At 34.3% G+C, this 26,932-nt stretch overlaps 2 protein-coding genes and 1 long non-coding RNA gene across 3 annotated transcripts; 1 reads left to right on the top strand and 2 right to left on the bottom strand.

Annotated features, from left to right (window-relative positions):
- Positions 1-878: 878 nt before the first annotated feature.
- LOC108205104 (UDP-sulfoquinovose synthase, chloroplastic) lies at positions 879-5,692 on the bottom strand. The gene is made up of 3 exons (XM_017374895.2): positions 5,459-5,692; positions 2,198-3,285; positions 879-1,519 (listed from the first exon to the last, which is right to left on the bottom strand). The coding sequence occupies exons 2-3, from the start codon at positions 3,245-3,247 to the stop codon at positions 1,118-1,120; spliced, it is 1,452 nt and encodes a 483-aa protein (XP_017230384.1). The 5' UTR covers positions 3,248-3,285; positions 5,459-5,692; the 3' UTR covers positions 879-1,117.
- A 2,196-nt stretch (positions 5,693-7,888) lies between these two features.
- On the bottom strand, positions 7,889-11,136 carry LOC135151663 (uncharacterized). Its single transcript, XR_010290512.1, has 2 exons — positions 10,882-11,136; positions 7,889-8,524 (listed from the first exon to the last, which is right to left on the bottom strand). It is a non-coding gene; the product is annotated as an uncharacterized LOC135151663 (long non-coding RNA).
- A 14,522-nt stretch (positions 11,137-25,658) lies between these two features.
- Positions 25,659-26,538, top strand: LOC108199884 (LOB domain-containing protein 22). The gene has a single exon (XM_017367901.2). It carries the CDS (start codon positions 25,703-25,705, stop codon positions 26,321-26,323), a length of 621 nt encoding a protein of 206 aa, XP_017223390.1. The 5' UTR covers positions 25,659-25,702; the 3' UTR covers positions 26,324-26,538.
- Positions 26,539-26,932: the final 394 nt, after the last annotated feature.

The following is a 26,932-nucleotide window of genomic DNA, read 5'->3' as shown; positions in this document are numbered from 1 at the left end:
CTAATAATTTATCATATATACTTCGATTAAGACATATATATATATAAGGATTAATCGAATTTTAAAAATCGGATCGGTGGCCGACCTTGCAAGGGATTAATCGGGGATTAATCGGTTAAATCGGGGATTTTTAGAACATTGAAAAATATATTAAAATTATATTTTATAAGAATATCAAAATACGTGTCAAAAAATTATATGAAACACCCAGTGAGACACAGGAATATATGACTAGTCAATACCTCCATCCGTAGTATCCTACTCTCGAGTATTTAATATAAATCACATTTGCATATTTTTTTTCCGTGACGTAAACCAACTCACATATCTTTTTTTGTAACGTAAATTCTTTTTCATAATATAAAGCAACTTTTCGTGGATCTAAAGCAAAATACATGTCTTTTTTTCATAACGTAAACCAACTCACATGATTTTATCTTTTTTGTCCTTTTTTTTGTAACGTAGATTTTTTTCCCATAATATAAAGCAACTCTTCATTAATCTACGCAGAATACATATTTTTTTTCCGTAACGTAAACCAACTCACATGTCTATATCCTGTAACATAAATTTTTTTCACTAAACCAAACTCCTCATGGATGTGACTCAAAAAATTTGCGTGGAAAACAACTTGATTATTATAAAATAGCGATTTATTAACGTATTATATATATAACCTCCCCCTCCGATCCGGATCACCCGTTTTTTAAAGTTACTCAATATGGATTCAATGTTTTCCTCCAGAAAAAGTTTAATAGAAATCTTTTTAATACTCATGCTCTAGAGTCTAGACCCACCCCTACACACAGTAACTCAAGCCCTTGTGCTCATGTTACAATACCAAGCATTCAAGCAGTAGACCGGTGGTAAATGATTGCTCAGATCAAAACAAGCTCAGCTTCTTGAAAATCATTACAGTGCCAAAACAACTCACCTTTTAACATAGTACTTACAATACAAGTATACATTGTTGAATACAACAGTAAACAGCCTAGCTTTAGTGTTCACCATGTAATAATGCATATATAATCTAGTAACTGGGCTATAAGGACGAGATATTCATTTGTACTATTCCATGCTACTGATACCTGTTAAGGTCTCTCCTCGTCTTCGGGTCTTAGGCCGCAATAGTTTTTGGTTTGACGCCAATTTTTTTCCAAGAAACACTGGGCATTATTTGTTTTGTGTCTACACGGTCTTTGAACTTGACTGCGATATTAAGCACAGAGTCGAGAAGGGAGTCTGAGAGAAGATGAGGTTTGAGTCCCAATTCGGTGAGTTTGGAGTGCTTTGCATTGTAGTAATGTTCTTCTGCCTCTACTCTAGGGTTGGGCACAGATATGGTTTTGACATCAATCCCAAGCTTTGCTCCTGCCTTTGTAACAAGGGCAGCAAGTTCGTTTACAGAAAACTGCTCGGTAAATTGATTGAAGACCCGGAATTCGCCTTGCTGTGCTGGATTAGCGATGGCAAGCTCAACACACTGAACTGTGTCTCGTATGTCTAGATATCCTCTAGTCTGTTAGGTAGAAAGGAAATGATCAGAACAATAAGGCACGAAAGCAACGGAAATTCTTGATATGTTGAAATTTTTGCTAATTAATTAGGACTTCCATGTTTGACCACGAGAGATGTAGTTTCAAGTGATGACATGAAAATCAGACAGATATTTACAAGAAAAGCAATGCAAGCTCTATGTCAGATAAGGGGTAGGGACTTGGGCGCTTCACCAAACTATTTGAAACATTCGACTGAGTTGCGCTATAATTTTCTTGCACATGTATGTGGTAAGACTGAAGGTCAGATTTATATTGTTTTGCAGCCAGAGAGATCCAAATTTCGAGGGTCTAGACCTATTTAACTATTAGCTGCCGCTGAACTACTGTTGTAAAATATATTGCAGTTAATGTAAAATAAAGGGGCTGGGACGCCAAAGCACTAGCAACATTTCTCAGATTTATTAACAGAAATATTTGCCAGGCTGTAATAGAAGTTGACACTTGACACCACAAGGAACTTCTAAAAGCATTTAACAGGGGCACATATAACCTAGACACCAAAGACAGAGACACTATTCGACTTAAGGGACTAAGACTATCTCTAACAAGAGCCTCAATACAGATCAGGAATTATAGGTGGCAAACAACTGGCAAAGCAATGAAGCAAATTAAGATTTATTTTCAGAACTATATCATACCTGGCCCCCTTTCCCATAAACAGTAAGCGGATGACCAACTGCAGCTTGGACACAGAAACGATTTAGAGCAGTTCCAAATATTCCGTCGTAATCAAACCTGTTATAAAGCTCTTCATGCATATCAGTCTCATCTGTCCTCACACCATAAACTACTCCCTGATTGAGGTCAGTTGCTCTTATTCCCCATGCCTTGCAAGTGAATGCTATATTGTTCGAGTCATGAACCTTGCTCAAATGGTAAAAGGAGCTTGCCTGTTTAGGATAAGGTAAAGTATCTGATCTTCCATTATGATTAATCGTAATGTAACCTTCCTCAATGTCTATGTTTGGGGTTCCATATTCTCCCATGGTCCCAAGCTTCACTAAATGACACTCCTCACTATATTCCTTTATAGCAAAGAGAACATTTATTGTTCCGATGACATTATTATGCTGAGTGTAGACAGCTCTCGATCTATCAATCATGGAGTATGGGGCAGACCTCTGTTCTCCGAAATGGACAACAGAAGTAGGTTCAAATGACTTAAAAGTCTCCGACAGAAACTCGAAGTCACAGACATCACCAATATAGAGATCAATGGTCTTACCTGTAATGGATTTCCAGCGTCGAATACGGTTATGGATGGATGAAATTGGGGTAAGTGAGTCAAGACCAAGCTGTTGGTCAAAGTTACGTCGGACAAGATTGTCTACAATTGCAACTTCATAATTTTTTTTAGACAAGTGGAGGGCAGTAGCCCAGCCACAATAGCCATCGCCACCTATAATCATTACCCGTTTTTTCTTTGATCCTTCATGAGAGATATTTGTAGAGGCAGAGCTAGGTTGAGTTTTGGCTTCTTCAGTCAAAGGGAGAGTCGTTGCATGAATAGTGCAAACTCTTTGTGATCTCTCTCCTCGATGGATAAGCTTCTTAAGCGAAAAGCTAGAAACTTGTGAACCAAAGGATGCAAAAGAGACCTTTGTGCCTACAATATTCTGTTCTTTGGAACAAAAATTGCTTCTTGAAGGGATACTTATGGAACAAGAGGTAGAAATCAAATGAGCCATAGCAACTTCCACCTTCACCCTCAAACCTGTATTCTTAACTACAAAAGTAGAAACAAATCATTTCCACGAATTTGATTAACCACTACAAATAATGACATATTACGAGTGTCTAAAACTTCCGAAAAAGGAGAAGATGCTTGGTAATTTATTCGGGAAGAACAAAAACAGATAAAAATAATGAAAGTAGAACAGATAAAATTACGAAAGGAATTTAAATACTTCTTAAAGCTAACTGCCAAAAAACCCATTAATCTTTTCGCTAGTTTGTTAATTAACCAACAACATTTGTTACTCACACGTTTAACCAACAAGCTTTTCAAAATCATGCAAACAATCGATTCCAAAACTGACCATGGTTAATGATAGCTGATGTGTCAAACTAAGCTTCAAAGTGATTAGTTCACGTGGCACAAACGAGTATTTAGAGTATTTAGTTTGCCAAAATAACCATCACACAACAAGATAGCGCACACAAAAAATTCTATTCAATTTTTAACTAAAATTAACTACTGGACTGCAGTAATATAGATTCATAAAAGGAAATTAATAAAACAAATTTCAGAAATTTCTTCAAATCATCCAGACATAAATTTCATAAATTCCTTCAAATCATTCGGACACGAACCAAACACTTATTATCACGACATAAACTATCAGACAAAAATATATGTTTCCGGTGATAATCATCAAAATAAGCATTCTAATATATCAAGTCTACTCATTGGGTTGTGAGGTTGGAAGACCATCTTCCGGTAAACTAACAGTGGCACGATTTGAAGTTTTTCCACCATGATTTGTAGCTTCTCCGACATTATTTAGTGATATGGCAAATAGTATCCAGGTCAGCTTTCTAACTTAATCATGATTAAAATTTGCATGATTTTAGAAAGCTTGTTGGTTAAACGGGTCAGTAGCAAACGTTGTTGGTTAATTAGGAAACTAGCGAAAAAATTACTGGGTTTTTTGGCAGTTAGCTCTACTTCTTATTAGAAAAAGAAAAAAAATTACGAAAGGAACCTCAGATGCTCAAAATTCATCTCCATCACACACATTGTCCACTTATATAGTACTTACAAGACACAAAATACCTTTTGTAAATAGTAAAACGCATCATATAGAACTACAGTTGCTTTAGCTCCACGTAAATATGAAAATTTGAAAAATATCACAATAATTTGCAAATTTAATTCACAGAAACACATATCTTACCGTAGCTTCCCAACTTTCAATTTCAAATCTTTCGACTTCCCATACTTACATTACATCACTAATTAGCAGAAATCACATATCTTTGCCAAGTAAAAAAGCCAATCAACATCCGACATCCTCTACACTCATGCCTCCGCAAATACAGAAATACTTACTATATTCTACATACTCTTCATTAACAGGATAAAATCAGTTTCTTTGCCACATGTTCAAACATAAAACCAACATTACTTACAGGTCTAGAGACTACAACCTACATCTAAAACCTATAAAGACTCAAACTTTATCACTTTCTCATAAAACGACTTGCACTTCATAATCAACAGATAACACATTAGCCGAAATCTTGAACAAATTAACATAAACAACACCAACATTACTTACAAGTCTAGAGACAACAAACTTCATCTAAAACCCATAAAGACTTGAACTTTATCACTTTCTCATATAACGGCTTGCACTTCATAATCAACATATAGCACATTGGCCGAAATCTTGACAAATTAACATAAACAACACCAGCATAATTTACAAGTCTAGAGACTAAAAACTTCATCTGAAACCTATAAAGACTTGAACTTTATCACGTTCCCATATAACGACTTGCACTTCATAATCAACAGATAACACATTAGCCGAAATCTTGAACATATTAACCTAAACAACACCAACATTTACAAGTCTGGAGACTACAAACTTCATCTAAAACCTAAAAAGACTTGAACTTTATCACTTTCCCATATAAAAACTTGCACTTTGTTATCAACAGATAACACAGTAGCTAAAATCTTGAACAAATTAACATAAACAACACTAACATTACTTACTTACAAGTCTAGAGACTTCAAATTAAACCTATAAAGACTTGAACTTTATAATCAATCGATATCACATTAGCTACAATTTCGAATATATTTATAATATAAACAAGGCCAAAATTTACCGATTAAATTTTGTAACAGATAATAGCTTAAATAACAATTAAATTTAGAGGATTATTACCTTGATGAAATGGTTGGAAAAAACTGAACAAGATTGAACTGGGTCACTTCAGAGCTGCTGTCTAGAAGGCTACACGAGTGTTTTATAGTAACAGAACTAGTTTGAGTACTTGAGTTCCTGGGGAGCATCAAGGGGATCAAATGTAATGGATATTCTACTTACGATAATTGATATCCCCAAGACATTTTGTGGCTGAAAGTTACGATTTTAACCCTGCAGCTTTCACGTGATTTTTCGTGTGCAACTTTTATTAGATAATAATAATAAGAACCTGGGTCCAGTCCAGTTTTGGGCTTGAAGGGCAGGCTTTGTATTTGGGTTTCAGCACACTTTATAATGGGCCAGACCACTTATAATTTTCACAGAACTTATTTCAGTTTCAAATTTGATTGATTATTATCGCATAAATAAATAATTTATGTATGTGATTTAGTTTTATAAAGTGTAATTGCAATTTTTATATTTAAACTATCAACAACATAACAACTAATTATAATTTATTATCTCTGTTTATAAGAAGATTTGAAATTAAGAATCTAATTCAGAAAATGAATTAAAATATTTTATATAATCCACCTTCTGGTTCCTACTGCATACAGTTCATTGAACCTCATCCAAAACTTGGGTACCTACTACTTATTTTGAAGTATTTTAAGGGCTCTGCAAGGGTAATTTTATAAATTATTGTAAATTTTTTGGTTTAAAAAATTAATGTTTAAATATTTATATAAAAAGTTAAAATTTTAAAAAAAGTTTACAAAATTAAAATTTATAAAATATTTAAAGTAATTATCAGAAAATTGTAAATAAATGAAGAGCACAGAGGGAATATTTTATATTATGTACAACCCAGACACAAGGGGACTAATTTGAAACAGTATACTAGGATTTTAAGAAGAAAGTAGCTCATCCTACATCATATGATTCTATTTCCACTATTAGAAATTTGTTGAAACTCAGGATCAGCACCACTGATCTCTACTTGTCCAGGATGATCCTTAATATCATAAGAAGCCTTAAAACCAAAAATCATGGAGGTAACATAGAGTCCCAGAGAGCTGAAACTAATTACAAAAAACAACCCTATGATTATTCTTGTTTCTGTACTTGCACAAGAATACGCACCCACCTGCATTTGAACTAAACAAAAAACCGAGAATACAAGCGAAAATATCCCGGCCAAAGATGAACCTGCTGTAGAAACCAACAACAGGTTCTTCAACTGGAAGGATCGGTTAATGAAAAAAACACTACGTACTCTTTTTTCATGCGAGGTTATAAGTAGCTTCAGTGCTTTCGCACACAGGCTCGATGAAAGGAAAAAAGCAAAGGCTAAAACTTCGAAGAGGATCAGCATCCTGTGTACTTCTGGACCTGCAGTACACTTATTACGTTTTTCTTGGCTGGGATTTGCTTCATATGTCTGAGACAAGCCGATGAACACGGCAAAAGTGAGTAGTGAATTGAAATAAAGAACATCTTCTACTGTTCTCGCGTGAATATTATCAGTAATATTGAACTTTCCTTTTGCTCCAGTTCTTTCATCCATCTGAAATGACAAAACCACAGATATATTAATGTATGTACTATATATGCACATGAACTATGAATTGTCAAGTTCTTATTAGTTTCACATAAGAATTGTGAAGTTCAACTTGTTATTTTTATAGGACTTGGGCCAATTTACTGCGGGTTTTTAATATTAATATTAATATTGTTTATGTTTATGGATTCCTAACTTGCCTTTGCTGTGTATGTCCAGCTTTAGTATTAGTATTGTTTATGTTATATACCTAACTTGTATTTGCTGTCAATGTTCATCTTGTTGATTTATGAATTATGATACATTATATTATTAGTAGTTCAGATTTAGAAGTATTTTCAATGAGATTGACTATAGTGATGGGTTAAAAATATTACGCCCGTAATATATTATATAAAATTCAATTGTTGAACTTGTAATATGTACGCGGGTATAGTTACCTACTTCCCAGCACGACACGACCTGCATGCTTAGGAGTGTTGGTTCTGTATTGGGACGGAACAAGCAAGTATCGTCGTTGAATCGGCACGTATTAGAATAACGAACTGTATTTACATGCTTTAGAGTAGTGGAGAAAAGATACTGTATTGATAGAAATGAAAGTTTACACACCAGCCAAGTATATATATACTGGTCTACATAATGACAGCTGTGACAGCTAAGCATAACAGAAAACAACTAACTAACACCACAAGCTATTAACTAAATTGTTGTTCACTTGAGACTTAACAGCTAGAGCAATAGTAGACTTGTATTGTTGTTTTACTGATCCCAGAACAGCAGTAGAAACTTAAGTAGTAAGTTGCTCATAAATTAATTTTATTCTCATTATTATATTTTTAAAAATCTATTATAAGTTATAATTTTAAACTCAGCCAAAATACTATAAAAAAATGGAAGGACGGAGAAAGTATCTTATTATTGAGAACAGGGATACAAGACAAGTAATTTGAAACAGTATAGCAGGATTTCAAGAAAGGGGCTCATCCTACATCGATTCTATTTCCACTGCTGCTACCAATTTGTTCTAATACGATCAAAACAATCGCGCAAAACACCCATATGATTGTTCTCGTCGCTTTATTTGCACAAGAATACATACCCACCTGCATTTGAACTAAATGAATGACGGAGACCACAAGCGCAAATATCCCGGTCAAAGAAAATAATGCTGTACAGTAAAGCATCAGGCCCTTCAGCTCGAAGGATCCCGCAATTAAGATATAATGACGTCGTTTTTTTTCATGTGAGGTTATGAGTAGCTTCAGTGCTTTAGCACACAGGCTTGACGAAAGGAAACAAGCAAAGGCTAAAACTTCGGAGATGATGAGCTTTCTATGTATTTCTGGACCAGCAGTACACTTATCATGTTTTTCTTGGCTGCGATTTCCATCATATGTCTGAGACAAGCCAATGAACACGGCAAAAGTGAGTAGTGAACTGAAATAGAGAACATCTTCTATTGCTCTCGCGTGAATATCATCAGTGGTTAACTTTCCCTCTGCTCGAGCTCTTTCATCCATCTGAAATGGCAAAACCACAAATATATTACCGTTGATTGTATGTATATAAAGTGAAGCTCTATATGCACATGAACTATGAATTGTCAAGTTCTTTTTAGTTTTGACATGAATTGTCAAGTTCGACCTTGTTATATTTATAGGACTTGCCCGGTTTAGAGCCCGTTTAGCTCATATTAAAGTTGTAAGTAAATAATAAAAATACTTGTATCAATCAAAAGATAATAAAGAATTAAATTTTGATTTGGAAAGGAGACCTGAAAATTCCACAGAACCTTGTTTGTATAAGCCAACTCTTGCCCCTTGCAGTTGATGTTGAGAACCTACTCCCTCACTTCCATAAGTCTCTCAGGTTGAATATTCTTTTATGCAAATCTCAAATCAGCGAGGGACAGGGACGGTTTTGTTTTTGAGAATTTGAAATCAATTATAGGTTTTATATATTTCAAATTCATATATGATGTTTGATTTAAAAAACATCATATATGAATTTTAAACGAGTAAGGGAATCTGCGTACATTTTATCTTCCTAAGACTCTATCGAGTGGTTTGTTTGGTTTGGTTTATATGATGTTTGATTTAAAAAATAAAATTTCAAATTTATACCAGAAATTTATAAGATTTGATTTTTGATATTAAAAAGGAGTTGAGTATGAGATGGAGGTATGTGAATTAATTTCATCTTTAAATTTTTAACTCTATTTAAGTAATTAAATATTAATATTTATCAAAAGAATAATCAATGATGCAAAAATAAATGATGATAATAATAATAATAATAATTTTATTAATATAAACAAATAACTCAACTTTTTTAATTAAAATATATTAATTTTTGTACTCAGCTAAACACACGATATGTGATATAATATCTTAAACCAATAACATCTTCGTGTGATTTTTCATTCCAACTCATATCACTGCATAAATCAAACAATCACCGAAAGTCTTTGTATTTACATCATATCAAGAGGTCATTTGGATTAATTCGGAAAAATGTATTCTCTTTGTCCCGATATGAGCAAAATAAGCTGCGTTCTACTATAACAAGGTCTCATTCGGTTACGAGGTTGGAAGTCCATCTTCTAGTAAAATAACCGTCAGATTCTAACATGTTCACGATTAAAATTTACATGATTTTAAAAAGCTTGTTGGTTAAACGGGTCAGGACCAAACGGTGTTGATTAATCAGCAAACTAGTGAAGATATCAGTGAGTTTTTTGACGGTTAGCTCTACTTCTTATGAAAAAAAGAAAAAAAATTATGGAAGGAACCTAAGTTGCTCAAAATTCTTCTTGGTCATATACATTGTCCATTAATTATATATTTATATATGATAAGTGTAAAGAGGATAATTTGGTTGTATGATCATGTTTTTATCAAAAACTTAATCCGTTAATCATATACCGGACAAAAAAGGATAAATAAATATAAAAATAAAATTTGTTCTATCCTATAAAGCAACTGATATCTACTTGCATATTTATGATTCTTTCACTTAATCCAAAACAAATTCTGTTTTTTCACATGTTTATGATTTATTTCTTTTATAAGCTAAAATAATTCTCACAATTATAAAATCACTTTTATCTAATTTTTTTCTTAAACACTATACTAAACAAAATAATATTATGCACATTATTAAACTTAATAAGGCAGATTTAATCCCCACATAATAAATAGTTAATATTACAAAAAAAATTATTCAAAAAATTCGAAAATAAAATAATAAATAGTTAATATTATATAATTATTTTAATAAAAACATAATCAAATTTGGTAGAAAGAAATTATTACTTAACTAACACATATGAAAAATGCCTAGTTTGGCTAAGAGAGATAACATAAAAGGATATGGTTCTTAAAGACGGAAGTTCATCTTAACAACTGTAATAACGGACGTGGAAAACGAACACAAGCATTTTTTTTAGTGCAAAACAAATTTTGTTTTTTTTTTGCTAATTGATTACACACGCACACGTGGGGAATCGAACTCCCGACCTCCCGCAAGGGGGTGCAAGAGCTCTACCGAAATTTTGTTTTTTGCTGACATGTTTATGATTCATTTCTTAATACAAAACAAATTATGAATACCAATTTTATTTCTAAGACCATATAGACTTTTTTATAATCAAATAAATTACAGTAGATATCATAATTCTAATATAAAACACATATATAAATATAATGGCTTAATGACCTTTAAGCCCTTGAAGTATGAGTTCCGATGCGGCTGCGAAATTTCAAAACGTACCTTTCGACCCTCAAAGTATCTTTGTCGTACCTTTTAGCTTTTTTTAAAAATACTGGTATAAATCGGGGGCTTGACAATTCATATTCGGGGTAAAATTTGAGCGTACCTTTTAACCCTCAAAGTTTGAACATCTTCTATTGCTCTCGCGTGAATATCATCAGTGGTTAACTTTCCCTCTGCTCGAGCTCTTTCATCCATCTGAAATGGCAAAACCACAAATATATTAACGTTGATTGTATGTATATTAAGTGAAGCTCTATATGCACATGAATTGTCAAGTTCTTTTTAGTTTTGACACATGAATTGTGAATGAAGTTCGACCTTGTTATATTTATAGGACTTGCCCGGTTTAGAGCCGGTTTAGCTGATATTAAAATTGTAGGTATAATAAAATTAGTTGTATCAATCAAAAGATAATAAAGAGATTTTGATTTGGAAAGGAGACCTGAAAATTCCACAGAACCTTGTTTGTATAAGCCAACTGGAAAATTCCACAGAACCTTCTTCGTATAAGCCAAATCTTGCCACTTGCAGTGAGAAACTACTCCCTCAGTCACTTCCATAAGTCTGTCTGGTTGCGAATGCGATCATTGGGTATAAGGTACATTATAAAGAAAGCAGGAGTCTCTCCCCCTCAGCAGCAGGTTGTTTATTACATTTCTTTTAAGGTTTTTATAAATTATAAAATATAATTTCATAACGTTTATTTAATTTATTATTTTGAATAAAAAATTTAAATGTCAAATTTTTTTCCATAAAAAAATTTATGAAATACGAGGTTCAAAATGATCAAGAAATAGCATAAAAAATCTACTTGGATGAGTATTAATCAAAAGATAATAAAGAAATTGTGAATTGGACACGTAAAGATTGACCGGAAAATTCCACAGAGCCTTCTTTGTATAAGCCAACTCTTGCCCCTTGCAGTTGAATGTTGATGTTGAGAACCTACTCCCTCACTTCCATAAGTCTCTCAGCTGGTTGAATATTCTTTTATGCAAATTTCAAATCAGCGAGGGACAGGGACAGGGACGGTTTTGTTTTTGAGAATTTGAAATCAATTATAGGTTTTATATATTTCAAATTCATATATGGTTTGATTTAAAAAACATCATATATGAATTTTAAACGAGTAAGGGGGATCTGTGTACATTTTACCTCCTAAGACCCTATCTAGTGGTTTGTTTGGTTTGGTTTATATGGTGTTTGATTTAAAAAGAAATTTCAAATTTATACCAGAAATTTGTAAGATTTGATTTTTGATATTAAAAAGGAGTTGAGTATATATGAGATGGAAGTATGTGAATTAATTTCATCTTTAAATTTTTATCTCTATTTAAGTAATTAAATAGATTAATCTATTTCATTGTGTAAATACATCTTTTTCTTTCATTGTGATTTAGTCTGGGCATTCATATGGAGCACTCAACATCATCATTACAGGAATTATATTCTAGGTTAAGTATTGAGGAGGAGGAAATAGGAGGGGTGATACTGGGCAATGAAGCGAGGGCACAGAGGAAGGAATCATTTGTGCTGATCGGTCGATTTCTTACAGATAAGAATATAAACTTTAATGCTATGCAAAATGTGTTAGCATCGGTATGGCGCCCAAAAGAAGGAGTAGAGATTCATGATAGAGGGGAAATGCGATATTCGTTTGTATTTTATCATCCAATGGATTTACAGAAAGTCTTAGAAGGTGGCCCGTGGTTATTCGAACAAGGGATGTTAATATACAAGCAAATATCTGATGATGAAGATTCAAAGGAGGTAACTTTGAATGAGGTAGACATATGGGTGCAAGTATATGATATTCCGAAAGGTTTTGTCTCAGAAAGTATCCTGCAAAGCGTTGGAAATTCTATTGGAAACTTTGTCAAATCAGACCCAGCAAATTTTAATGGAGGGTGGAAGACTTATGTTCGTATAAGAGTTACAATGAATGTGCTCAAGCCATTGAAAAGACGGATGAGAATCAAGAGGGAAGGGGGACAATGGAGTTGGATCAACTTTAAATATGAGAGATTGAGTACCTTCTGCTTTGTATGTGGAATACTGGGGCATTCGGAGAGAGACTGTAGTGTAGTTTATGAAAATCCGGACAAGAATGTTGAACGAGCTTACGGCACGTGGTTGCGAGCACCGGGGAGGAATAGTAAAACTACCGCTGGATCAAGGTGGTTAAGAAACGGTGAGTGGAAGAGCAAGAACGGAAAAAGCATACCGGCGGCTACCGGAAAGGAGGATGCGCGTGGTGGGGCGAAATTTCAAGGATATGATTCAGCTGTTATCGTAAATCAGGGAGATAATGGAACTATTACGGTTACAACAAGAAATCAGGAGGAGAAAGATAAGGGGAGGGAAAATTTGAATGATAACGAGGAGGGCAATATATACGGAGATAATGTTGTTATTCTAGATCCAAAACGTCGACGTATGGAAATAGAAAATACAACAAAAGATAATGGGCCAATAAACATGCAGACAGATGGGCTTGGGGAAAGTGAGCAAACTAATAGCAACAGGAGTCCAAAAAACTTGAATGTGGCGGGACCTGGAACCCAGGCTCGCCTAATATTATGAGTCTATTAGGGTGGAACTGCCGTGGAATGGGCAAGCCACGAGCAGTTAGGTTCCTTAAGGAACTGGTTCAAACTCATAAGCCCAATTCGATTTTTCTGTCGGAAACGTTAGTTACTAAAAATAAAATTGAAGAAGTTTGTAAGCTGATTCATTATGCTGGATGTTTCGCGGTCGATGCCCAGGGACAAGGAGGAGGACTGACACTTATATGGAAGAATGCAGGAGGGGTAGAAATAAAGGGAAGTTGTAACCATTATATAGATTTTGATGTCGTGTGCAATCAGATTGGTAAATGGCGTTATACTGGTTTTTATGGGTGCCCTGAAAGGACCCGCCATCAAGAATCGTGGGATATCATTCGGTCTCTTGCATCACGATCAAGTCTTCCATGGTGTATGTTAGGGGATTACAATGATATGATGTATGGTTTTGAGAAAATTGGAGGGCGACCGCAACCAAGGGCTCTTCTTGAAGGGTTTAATAAAGTTGTTATGGAGTGTGGGCTTGAAGACTTGGGATTTAGTGGAAGTGAATTTACTTGGGAAAAATCAAGAGGAACAGATATATGGATTCAAGAACGATTGGATAGAGGCCTTGCCAACAATGACTGGCGATGTCTATTTCCCCACGCAGAAGTCAAAGTTCTTGAGGTATCCACGTCTGACCATTTGCCTCTGTTTTTACAACTAAATTCTCAAATCTATGTGTGCCGAAAGCAAAAAGATTTAGATTTGAGAATATATGGATGGGAGAGGCAGATTGTATGGCTGTAGTAAAAAATAGTTGGGAAAATTATGAGATGGGAAGTATTCTGGATAAAATTGAGTATTGTTGTTTGAAATTAGAAGAATGGGGAGGAGGCAAAATAAAGGAGTTAGGGAGAAAAATTAAGAACTGTAGATGGATGCTTCGAAAATACAGATCGAGGAGGGATGATTTTGGGGTGAGAAAGTATAATGAAGAAAGATGGGAGTTCTTAAATTTGCTTGAAAAGAAAGAAATTTATTGGAAACAGAGGGCAAAACAATTTTGGCTGAAAGAGGGGGATCAAAACACGAGATTCTTCCATAACTTTGCTTCGGGTAGACGAAAAAATAATCAAGTTCGAAGATTTTAAAGATAAAAATGGAGATTGGAAGGAAGAGGAGCAAGAGATACAGGAGATAATTACAGACTACTTTGCTGAGTTGTTTACATCATCAGGAAGTGTGGGTAATTTATCGAGTAGAGAAAAAGTGGGATGTGTCACGGAAGAACAGAATAATGAGTTACTTCAGCCAATATCTAGAGAAGAAGTGAAAGATGCAGTTTTTGCTATGCATCCGGAAAAGGCCCCGGGGTATGATGGTTTAAACCCTGCGTTTTATCGGGCATTTTGGAGTATAATCGAGAATGATGTGGTGGAATTTTGCCAGAACTTTTTCAGGACATGAGAGCTAGCACCGGAATTTAATCGAACTATGGTATGTCTAATTCCAAAGGTCAAACAGCCGGAACAAATGTCTGATCTAAGACCAATCTCGTTGTGTAATGTGTTGTTTAGAGTTTTATCAAAAGTATTGGCAAATAGGTTAAAAACCTGCTTACCAAACTTGATATCTGCCAACCAAAGTGCATTCGTCGAAGGGAGACTGTTAACAGATAACGCACTGATAGCGTTTGAAATTAATCACTATATTAAACGACGGACGCAAGGGATGAATGGTGTAGCCGGATTGAAAATAGACGTGTCTAAAGCATATGATCGATTGGAATGGAATTTTATTGAGGGAATGCTGCTCAAGTTTGGGTTTCATGAGACTTGGAGGTCGAGAATTATGTCCTGTATAAAGACTGTGTCTTACAGCTTTGTGCAACGAGGTGTAGTTTTCGGAGAAATTTATCCTCAAAGGGGGATTCGGCAGGGAGACCTGATATCCCCATACCTATATATCTTGGGTGCTGAAGGCCTTAGCTCAATGATTAGAAGAAACGAAGAAGTGGGGTTGATTCATGGCTGTAGCATTGCTCGAGGTGCTCCACCTATTTCACATTTACTGTTTGCCGATGACTGTTATCTCTTTTTCAAAGCAACAACTTCAGAGGCAACAATAATGAAGAATATAATAAATCGATATGAGGAGTTATCTGGACAAGCTATAAATCTTCATAAATCTACCATCACTTATAGCCCAAATACGCCTGAAGAAGTGCGAGGAATGATCTGTGGTCTGCTGGGAGTGGAGGAGAGGTCAAGTCCAGGGAAATATTTGGGTCTGCCGATGATAATAGGGAGAAAGAAGAATGAGGTGTTTAGTTGTCTAACTGACCGTGTGCGACAGAAATTGCAAGGTTGGAAAAATACTGCTATGTCGAAGGCCGGGAAGTGTGTTCTACTAAAAACAGCGGCGCAATCTATACCAAACTTTTGGATGAATTTGCTGCTTATTCCAAATGAGGTTTGTAATACAATTCAGCGTCAAATGAATAGCTTTTGGTGGGGGGGAGGATCTGACAGGAAAGGAATCCGATGGATGGCATGGGACAAATTATGTACTGTAAAAGAGGCAGGAGGGTTGGGGTTCAAAAATTTGAGAGCTTTTAACATGGCAATGTTAGCAAAGCAAGGGTGGAGGCTGATTAATAACACAAATCCTCTTGTCACAAGGATTATGAAGGCAAGGTATTTCCCAAATTCTGAGTTTCTAGACGCAAAATTAGGAGACAATCCAAGCTATATGTGGAGGAGTATATTTGAAGCTAAAGGGGCGCTTGCACAGGGTTGTCGTAAGAAGATTGGATCAGGAAATGAAACAAGGGTGTGGAAAGTGCCGTGGCTACCAAGTAAGGAGAATGGGTACATCACAACGGTTTTGCCAGTGGAGTTACAGAACATTAATGTGCACAGCTTAATGCGAGAAAATGAGAGGGAATGGGATGAGGAGATACTACGGGATATTTTCAATAACAGGGATGTTCAACTCATTCAGAATATTCCCCTGCCTGTAGTAGAAAGAAAAGACTCTTGGATGTGGGTGTATGAGGATACAGGAAATTTTACGGTCAAAAGTTGTTATCGTAAGATTATTGGTGAGCATAACACATCAGATGCAGTTTTTTGGAGGAAGATCTGGACACTGGATGTGCCTGGAAAGATTGTGTTCTTCATATGGCGGACATGCAGGCTATGTCTTCCTACAGCACAAGCTCTAATAACAAAAAGGGTTGAAATTGAAAGTAGATGCTCCTGGTGTCGCATGGGGAATGAAGATGCGCTACATGTGTTGTTTGAGTGTTCTTTCGCAAAATCTGTGTGGGAGTCATTGGGGCTTTCAAACTGGGTCCAAGTGTTCCAAGATGAATCGATTATTGATATCTTCAAACGATTGTTTACAACAGGAACGAAGGAGCAGTACGTGTTGGTTGCAGTGATTTCTTGGAGCCTGTGGAATCGGAGAAACAAGTGGGTGTGGGATAAGGTAGACATGTCGGTGTTTGGTACGAAGAATGCTGCTCTAAATTTACTAGCTGATTGGAGGAAAGCACGGTTAGACAGTGCCAAGTACAAGCCAGTAGTGAGCTCCAGTGAAAGATGTTGGCATAAACCTCCAACGGACTGGGTAAAAATTAATATAGATGCGGCTATTTTCATGCAGATTCATGCAATTGGAATTGGAGGGATTATTCGGGACGAAAATGGGAGTTTCTTACGAGCTGGGTGTCAAAGAGTTGCAGGGCTGTGGCAACCCCGAGAAGCAGAGGCCATTAGTCTTAAGGAGTTAATGACTTGGACGAAGAAGTGCGGATATACAAGGTGTGTTTTCGAGACTGACTCGAAACTCTTGGCTGATGCATATAACGGAGGGACCGGGAATTCTTATTTTCATTCTATTGTTAGCGATTGTATTGAATTAAGTAAGCTCTTTGATAGTGTGCTAGTGCAATTTGTGCATAGGTCTGCGAATGAGGGAGCTCATTTGTTAGCTCGAGCTTCTCATTCTGAGTCAGACTTCAGGGAGTGGAGCACTTTTGCTCCTGACTTCCTTATGGATGTGATTACTGCCGAGACATTCTAATGCAAATACGTTTTTGCTTAAAAAAAAAAAAAAAAAAAAAAGAGGTCATTTGGATTAATTCGGAAAAATGTATTCTCTTTGTCCCAATATGAGCAAAATAAGCTGCGTTCTACTATAACAAGGTCTACTCATTCGGTTACGAGGTTGGAAGTCCATCTTCTAGTAAAATAACCGTCAGATTCTAATTTGTTCACGATTAAAATTTACATGATTTTAAAAAGCTTATTGGTTAAACGGGTCAGGACCAAACGGTGTTGATTAATCAGCAAACTATTAAAAATATTAGTGAGTTTTTTGACGGTTAGCTCTACTTCTTATCGAAAAAAAGAAAAAAAAATTATGGAAGGAACCTCAGTTGCTCAAAATTCTTCTTAGTCATACATATTGTCCATTAATTATATAATTATATAAGATAAATGTAAAGAAGGTAATTTGATTGTATGATTATGTTTTATTGAAAACTTATCATCCGTTAATCATATACTGGACAAAAATAAATAAATAAATATAAAAATAAAATTTGTTCTATCCTATAAAGCAACTGATATCTACTTGCATATTTATGATTCATTCACTTAATCCAAAACAAATTCTGTTTTTTCACATGTTTATGATTTCTTTTATAAGCTAAAATAAATCTCACAATTATAAAATCACTTTTATCTATTTTTTTTTATAAACACTTTACTAAACAAAATAATATTATGCACAATATTAAACTTAATAAGCTAGATTTAATCCCCACATAATAAATAGTTAATATTACAAAAAAAATTATTCAAAAAATTCGAAAATAAAATAATAAATAGTTAATATCATATAATTATTTTAATAAAAACATAATCAAATTTGGTAAAAAGAAATTATTACTTGACTAACACACATGAAAAATGCCTAGTTTGGCTAAGAGAGATAACATAAAAGGATATGGTTCTTAAAGACAGAAGTTCAGCTTAACAACTGTAATAACAGACGTGGGAAACGAGCACAAGCATTTTTTTTAGTCCAAAACAAATTTTATTTTTTCTTACATGTTTATGATTCATTTCTTAATACAAAACAAATTATGAATACTAATTTTATTTCTAAAACCATATAGACTTTTTTATAATCAAATAAATTACAGTAGATATCATAATTCTAATATAAAAGACATATATAAATATAATAGCTTAATGACCTTTTAGATCTTGAAGTATGGGTGGAAGTTCCGATGCGGTCTCGAAGTTTCAAAACGTACCTTTCGACCCTCAAAGCATCTTTGTCGTACCTTTTAGCCCTTTTTAAAAATACCGGTATAAATCAGGGGATAAACTTTGTATACATCTCGTTCCTTTTAACCCCTAAAGAATACATTAAAATACATTAGATGTTCTTCTTAACACTTAATGTTTAATGCTCTTTTTAACCCTCACGTGTGAAATGTCAACTTTGTCCACCTCGTTATATACCAGTATACGCCATAAGGGCTAAAAGGTACGATAAAGATACTTTGAGGGTCGAAAAGAACGTTTTTAAACTTCGAGGCCGCATCGAAACTTCTACCCAAACTTCAAGGGCGCTAAAAGGTCATTAAGCCAAATATAATCTAATAGAAACTGACGACACATATCAACAAAAAAACAAAAAAATTTAAGAGAAAAACGTGAAAAATACCGTATAGCTATCTACAAATATGAACAAATTTTATCTGATCACCAATTTTTATAATTTTAGCTAAGAATTATAGCAATCTGCCTTGGGCACTAAGTTGAAACAGCGCAATAGGATTTTAAGAAAGCTGCACAACCTACATCGATTCTATTTCCACAAATATCAATTTGTTGAAGCACAGTATCAGCACCACTGATCTCTTCTTCTTGTCCAGGATCATTCTCAATTTCAAAAGAAGCATAAAAACCATAAATCATGGACGTCATATAGAGTACCAGAGAGTAGAAAACAATTGTGCAAAACACCCATATGATTATTCTTGTTTCTCTACTTGCACAAGAGTACACACCTGTCTGAATTTGAACTAAATAACGGAGATCGAGTACAAGCGAAAGTATCCCGGTCAAAGATGAACTTGCTGTAGCGATCAACATTACGTCCTTCAACTGAAAGGATCTGTCAGTGAAGATAGGCCAAGGCTAAAACTTCGTAGACAATGAGCATCCTATGTACTTCTGGACCAGCAGTACACTCATCACGTTGTTCTTGGCTGCGATTTCCTTCGTATGTGGTCTGAGACAAGCCAATGAACACAGCAAAAGTGAGTAGTGAATTGAAATAAAGAACATCTTCTATCGTTCTCGTGAATATTATCAACATTGAACTTTCCTTCTTCTCGAGCTCTTCCATCCATCTGAAATGACAAAACCACAAATATATTAAGGGATTTTCTATGGTGTGCCCAAGGGCACACAATAGTCCCTAACTCCAATAAAAATAGCTCTTTTTGATTGGTGGATGAATAATAAATGATAATGACCCCCTGCATTCACATCAACTCCACCAATCAGAATAGGCCATTTTTATAGAATTTAGTGATTATTGTGTGCCCTTGGGCACACATTAGAAAAACCGATATATTAATGTTGATTGTATGTATATATATAGAGTGAAATACAATGAATTGTCAAGTTCTTTTTAGTTTTGACATGAATTGTGAAGTTACAGCTTGTTATTTTTATAGGATTTGCCGATTTACTAGGCGACGTGTTTTAATATTAATGTTTATGTTTAGGCATACCTGACCTAACTTACCCTTGTATTGTCCGGCTTGTTCATTTCTGGTACATGGCAGGCCCGGCTCGATCAGAAAGGAGACCCTGTGCTAAATTTAAATATGGGTCCTTTCATTATTAAAATGCACATCACATAAACTTGTTTTATTTTAAATTAATTTAGAACTTGAAAGAAGAAAAATATTTAATAAAACATGTACATCGTCTGAGCCACTAATAGATGGAGTAGTGCTAGTTGTATATGATTGTGTACAAAAAATTGGTACATAATGACATAGCTTGATGTGTGAAATATTTTAATTGGGATTGTTTATGTGAATACAATAGGCCCATTTCAATTAAAATCCACCACATGTCATACAAAACACAATCCTCTGCACCAAGCATTCCTCTTTAAGAAAGTGCCTCATCCTACATCGATTCTATTTCCACTATTACCAATTCGTTGAAGCTCAGTATCAGTAGCACCACTGATCTCTTCTTCTTGTCCAGGATCATCCCTAATATCATAAGAAGCAAGATAACCTGAAATCATGGACGTCATATAGAGTACCAGAGAGAATAAACCAATTATGCAAAGAATCCATATGACTAATCTTGCTTCTCCTCTTGTGCAAGAATACACACCTATCTGAATTTGAACTAAAAAAACAACGGAGAATACAAGCGAAATCATCCCCATCAAAGATGAACCTGCTGTCGCGATCAACATCACGGTCTTCAACTGGAAGGGTATGTCGGTGAAGATATAACGACGTCGTTTATTTTCATGCGAGGTTAAAAGTAGCTTCAGTGCTTTCGCAGACAGGCTTGATGAAAGGAAACAAGCAAAGGCTAAAACTTCGCAGATTATGAGCTTTCTATGTACTCCTGGACCAGCAGTACACTCATCACCTTTTTCTTGGCTGCGATTTGCTTCATATGTCTGAGACAAGCCGATGAACACAGCAAATGTGAGTAGTGAATTGAAATAAAGAACATCTTCTATTGTTCTCCTGTGAATATCATCAACAATATTATTGAACTTTGCTTTTGCTCGAACTCTTTCATCCATCTGATGAAATGACAAAACTACAAATATATTAAAGTTTTGACATAAGAATTGTGAAGTTTGAGCTTGTTATTTTTATAGGACTTGGCCGATTTACTCGGCGTGTTTTAATATTAATGTTCATGTTTGGGAATACCTAAGTTACCTTTGTCGCGTACTCGCGTCTGTCCGGCTTGTTCATTTCTGGTGCATTATTTGAGATTCGACAGCTTCTCACTGTTTTTAGTTTTACAATTAACCAGCTGCTACGTTGTTTAATATTAATGTATATCCCTTACTAATTATGATATTTAAGTCGTTAATAGTTGGTATGATAAAAAAATAATAAGTCAATTCTATTTAAAGTATGTGAATAATAAAAATTATATTAAAACTGATTAACTTGGTGTGGTAGATCATTAAGGTATAATAGAGAATATATTAATATCTGGTGCATACAATCAATGTATGTAAAAACAAAAAGGAAATGAGAGACTGGCGAATATACAACCGAGATAGAAGGCCACTGATTTTAAACAATATAGTACTCTCTCCGTGGCAATGATCGTTTACGTTCACTATTTGCACGCATTTTGAGACTCTTTATTTGATAATTTTTCTCTAAAATTTATTTTTTTCTAAATAAAAATTTAAATATCAAATTTTTATTAAAGGTAAAAAAATCAAAAAATATAATATAAAAGTATACTTTAAATGAGTGTTGAAAAACGTGCCAAAAACTAATGTAAAAAAATGAGGGAGACAGAGGGATTAGGATTTCAAGAAAATGGCTCATCCGACGTCGATTCTATCCCCACTTGTATCAATTTGTTGAAGGGCAGTATCAGCACCACTGATCTCTTCTTTTCCGGGATCATCCTTAATTTCCAAAGAAGCATAATAACCTAAAATCATGGACGAAATATAGAGTACCAGAGAGTAGGAAACAATTATGCAAAGCATCCATATGGCTGTTCTTGTTTCTCTACTTGCACAAGAATACACACCCATCTGAATTTGAATTAAATAAACAACGGAGATTATAAGCGAAAGTATCCCGGTTAAAGATGAACCTGCTGTAGAGAAAAGCATCGGTCTTCAGCTGGAAGGATTTGTCAATCAAGATATTGTCAAGGAACCAGTTACTCTAAAACCTCAAGGTGTTAGAGAATGGCCCTTTCCAGGATCTTATATTCTAAGATTCCCCCTCACTCGAGAGCCCATTTATGGGTCGAAGAGTGGATCACGGGCGCTCATCTTTGGAGCATTAATTTGCCATTCGTGCCACTATAAATTGTGAGAAATATTGGGGGTGGCAGGGATCGAACCCAAGTCCTCTGCCAACCTGGCTCTGATACCATGTCAAGGAACCAGTTACTCTAAAACCTCAAGGTGTTAGAGAATGGCCCTTTCCAGGATCTTATATTCTAACAGATATAACGACGTTCTTTTTTCTCATGCGAGGTTATAAGTAGCTTCAATGCTTTCGCAGACAGGCTTGATGAAAGGAAACAAGCAAAGGATAAAACTTCGAAGACGATGAGCTTCCTATGTACTTCTGGACCGGCACTACACTCATCACGTTTTTCTTGGCTGCGATTTGGCTCATATGTCTGAGACAAGCCGATGAACACAGCAAAAGTGAGTAGTGAATTGAAATAAAGAACATCTTCTATTGCTCTCGTGTGAATATCATCAATTTTGGACTTTGCTTCTGTTTGAGCTCTTGTATCCATCTGACAAATCCACAAATATATTAGTGTTCTTGTAAATACGTATATGAATGTACTGTATATGCATATGAACTATGGATTGTCAAGTTCTTTAGTTTTGACATGAATTGTGAAGTTCGAGCTTGTTGTTTTTATAAGGCTTAGGCCGATTTACTCGGCGTATTTATTACTCCCTCCGTCTTTTTTAGTCGTCACGTTTCTATTTTTATCGGTCAAATTGACTAATTTTTGATTAATGATTATAAATCACTCTTTCATTGTTTTAAAAAATTGAAAATTACATCTTAAAATAGATTAAAAATTATTTCCGATGACATTTTTCTTTTATTTTATTTATTGATAAAAAATTAATAAATTTCTATTAAATTTTGGTCAATTTGACCGGCACAAAATCAAATGTGACAGCTAAAAAGGCACGGAGTGAATATTAATGTTTATGTTTATGCATACGTAACTTTCTGCACCTAACTTGTCTTTGTCGCGTAAGTCCGGCTTGTTCATTCCTCGTACATTATATTATAAAAAATGTTGAATACTCCAAAAAAATTTTATTAAATCTAATTGATAATGTACTATTAATTATAATCAAAATTAATAATAGGATCCAGTATATAAATGGACCCTCCCGTTAAAATTAGTAATACTACATGTCTCAGATTACATTTCTGATTACTAATTTTGATCGGATAGTTTATGTAAGTACATGAGTCAGTACATGAGTCTCATTATTAGCGTGAGTGAAATCAATTGTCAACTAAATTTAGTAAAAAAAAATTGAAAATATTTTTTAGACATCTACTATTTTTCATTAAAATTAGTCATATCTATCTCACGTTATTCCTCTTATATTATTATTTTTTTAGTAGAAAATCAATTCAATAATAAAAAATCATATGACATCTAAAAAAAAATCGCATCAAACAAACATAAAACAGAAACAATCGCTGATTAATCCACTTTTCTTGGAATCACATGATTTGTTAAAGATAAGATATTTACAGGTACCCTCCTCTCCACATTCAGTTGAAGTTAATCATGTTTGAGTTATCGACTATATTTACAATCCCTTAAAACTTTTATCACTAAATAAAAAATCATACTCTCACAAATAAAATATAAAAATAACCATAACTCTCATCGTAAGATAGTTAATATACGACGGACAATGCGTCGTAAGATAAAATTTATCCAGGCAAGGATTTGGGGCCCACAACATACTTGCGATGGAAAGTTCCGTCGTAAATTCTGTAACTTACGACGGTTTTAATACTTACGACGCATGTTTGGAGTTGTGACGTATTTTGCAACTTTCGACTTGATAAAAACGACGGAAAAAGTCCGTCGTAAAGTAAGAACTTACGTACGACGGACTTGCGTCTCAACTTCCGTCGTAAAAACCCAGTTTTATTGTAGTGGTAACTCTCACGTGGTTACACCAAACGAATAATAAATAAAGATATTAAAATCTAAATTTGAAATTCGAGCTTATCACAATTAACCAGCTACTACGTTGTTTAATACTATTAATGTATTATCCCTTCATAATTTGGATTGTGACATATGACGTGGTTTGTTGTTTATTTAATATTAATCTATCTCTCTATTTAATTTGGATTTGTCGTATATGTCGGTGCGATCGTTTTCTAGTATTCGGTCCGCCGCTGGTAGTTTTGGCCACACGCATATTAATACTTCTGGAATATAGAGTTTTATAATATATTTTTTAATCTTTTATATTTTAAATAAAATTTTGATGTTTGAATATTTATATAAAAAAATCTGAAAAATAAATTACGTAATTATATTTTATAAGTGTTTAAAAATACGTGCCGACCAGTGGAAAAAACCCGTAAAAACGTGAGAGGGATGGAGGGAGTAATAAGTTTTAAAGATGAAAGTCGCCTGCAGAAGAGGGAGAAGCGTCTGATTTTATGTTCATTATTATGTTTATACATTTCTAATATCAAAGTTCTATCAAATTAATTTGAAATAAATATATTCGTCCATGTTTATACAGCGTACGTATAAGAAGATTTGGAAATCAAATTTAAGATGATCCCAGCCTGCGCAGTATTTTCTGTTCTTAAAGATCTCATTTTTTTTTCAGACTTCAATATTAATAATTAATAGATGTTTGACCGGAGTTTTGCAAACAAGATTTGCTAAAACTATAAAATCCTATTATAATCGATAAAAAATACACTCTGATATATATGTAACTTAGTTGAATAGTTTAAAATTGAAAGTTAAAAAGTTATACCTAGTTTTATATTAATTTTTTTTTTATATTATCTGGTTAACCGAATTATTATTATTTGTTTATTTATTTTTGAAAAAAAATATCACTCTATTTTTAAACAGAAATTAAGTTGTTTATCCAAATCTTATCTATTGTTTTGTATTTTCCTGAACTTAATATTTAAACTAAAATATTTAGATGTAACTAATTTCTAATTTATTATTTGATATTATTGTTACAACTTTATAAATTATATTAAAAGTTTCATAATTTGTTTTTTGCATTATACTTTAATATTAACAAATAAATCATAACTTTTAAATTATGACATTTTTATAAAAATATTCAATAACAATAGTTATAAATGATTATTTCTTAAACGTCACTACAAAAAATCCTGGTTACGTCACTGCCCGCGTCCGATTCCGTTGCACATAGGTCAACTTGAACATATCCGTAGTGACATTTTACCCTCATTTGTAGATTTTAGTTTCTCGCTGGTACACGCAATATTACTGATCCCATGAAACAAGGCTATATAATCTGCCGCTATACATGACTGGTCCTGGCACAAATGTGTCACAGGCATGTGCTGCATGTAAACACCAACGTCGAAAATGTGCTCCTGATTGTCCTCTGGCTCCTTATTTTCCCCCGCATCGCCAGGCCGAGTTTCTCAACGTTCACAAGCTGTTTGGTATCAGAAATATCATCAATGCGGTTAAAACGGTGGATCCGAATCAACGAGAGATCGTGGTTAGGTCGATGATCGAGGAGGCTGAACTTCGAGTGATGGATCCGGTGGGAGGGTCTTGCGGGATGGTGAAGAGTCTTTATGACAAGTGCGAACAGGTGAAGGTCGAGTTGGATATGGTGTTTCAACAACTAGCTATTTGTCGTGCAAAAAGTAAAAACGTGGAAGTTCGACGCGGAGTTCGCAGTTTTTACGATAATCTCATGCCACGGCATCCCGGAAATGGAGCGTTACGCCCTCCTCGCAATAATATCGAGATCTCGAAAAAAACATCTGTCAAGAATGAAAATGATGGTGTTGAAGCTCTTCAGATCGGAGTAAATGAGGAAAAGGGTGCTAAAAAAATGAGAAATATCGATATCAATAAAGAATCTCGTGAAATTGAAGAAAACGATTTGGACAAAGAAGATGTAAAACAATGAATTCGGGGTTCATTCATATCATTTTAGGTTAGTACTCTTTTTTGCGTGGGTTAGATGTTGCTTGTACCATTTTTGCTGCTTTATTTTTTTATTCAATTATTTTTTCTTGCTTCGGCAAGTAGGTTAGATATATAGAAGCCTGCATGACAGGATGTGAGGATGAGTTTTACTTGTATTGTTTCAGTTTATACTGTTATCGAATAAATTTTTTTGATTTTGATGATTCATATTGGAGTTTTTCTGAATTTGTTTCTTATTTTGAAAACTATACAATATTTTGTAGGTACGATACATAATTGTTCTATGATTTGTTCAATAAAAATTATTATATTATTTGCTAGAATTGATGTACGTTATGTAAATGACAAAATAATTACGAGAAAATTTTATACAGCTGAAAGCAAAATTAGACTAAAATTTGTTGATTACATGATTTTATAATATGTACAAAATATATTAGCTAGTTTTCATTTGAGTATTTTCTTTATGTATACTATTTGAGAAATCATATATTTTTTTCTGGTCACATATAATTTTCATTTGAGTATTTTGTGAAAATATATATTTCAGACACCACTCAAAAACAGTTAATTTCGACGGCATTCTTTA

This window comes from Daucus carota, chromosome 1 (assembly GCF_001625215.2).
Source record: "Daucus carota subsp. sativus chromosome 1, DH1 v3.0, whole genome shotgun sequence".
Classification (NCBI taxonomy): domain Eukaryota; kingdom Viridiplantae; phylum Streptophyta; class Magnoliopsida; order Apiales; family Apiaceae; genus Daucus; species Daucus carota.
This window is presented reverse-complemented; position numbering and strand designations above follow the sequence as displayed.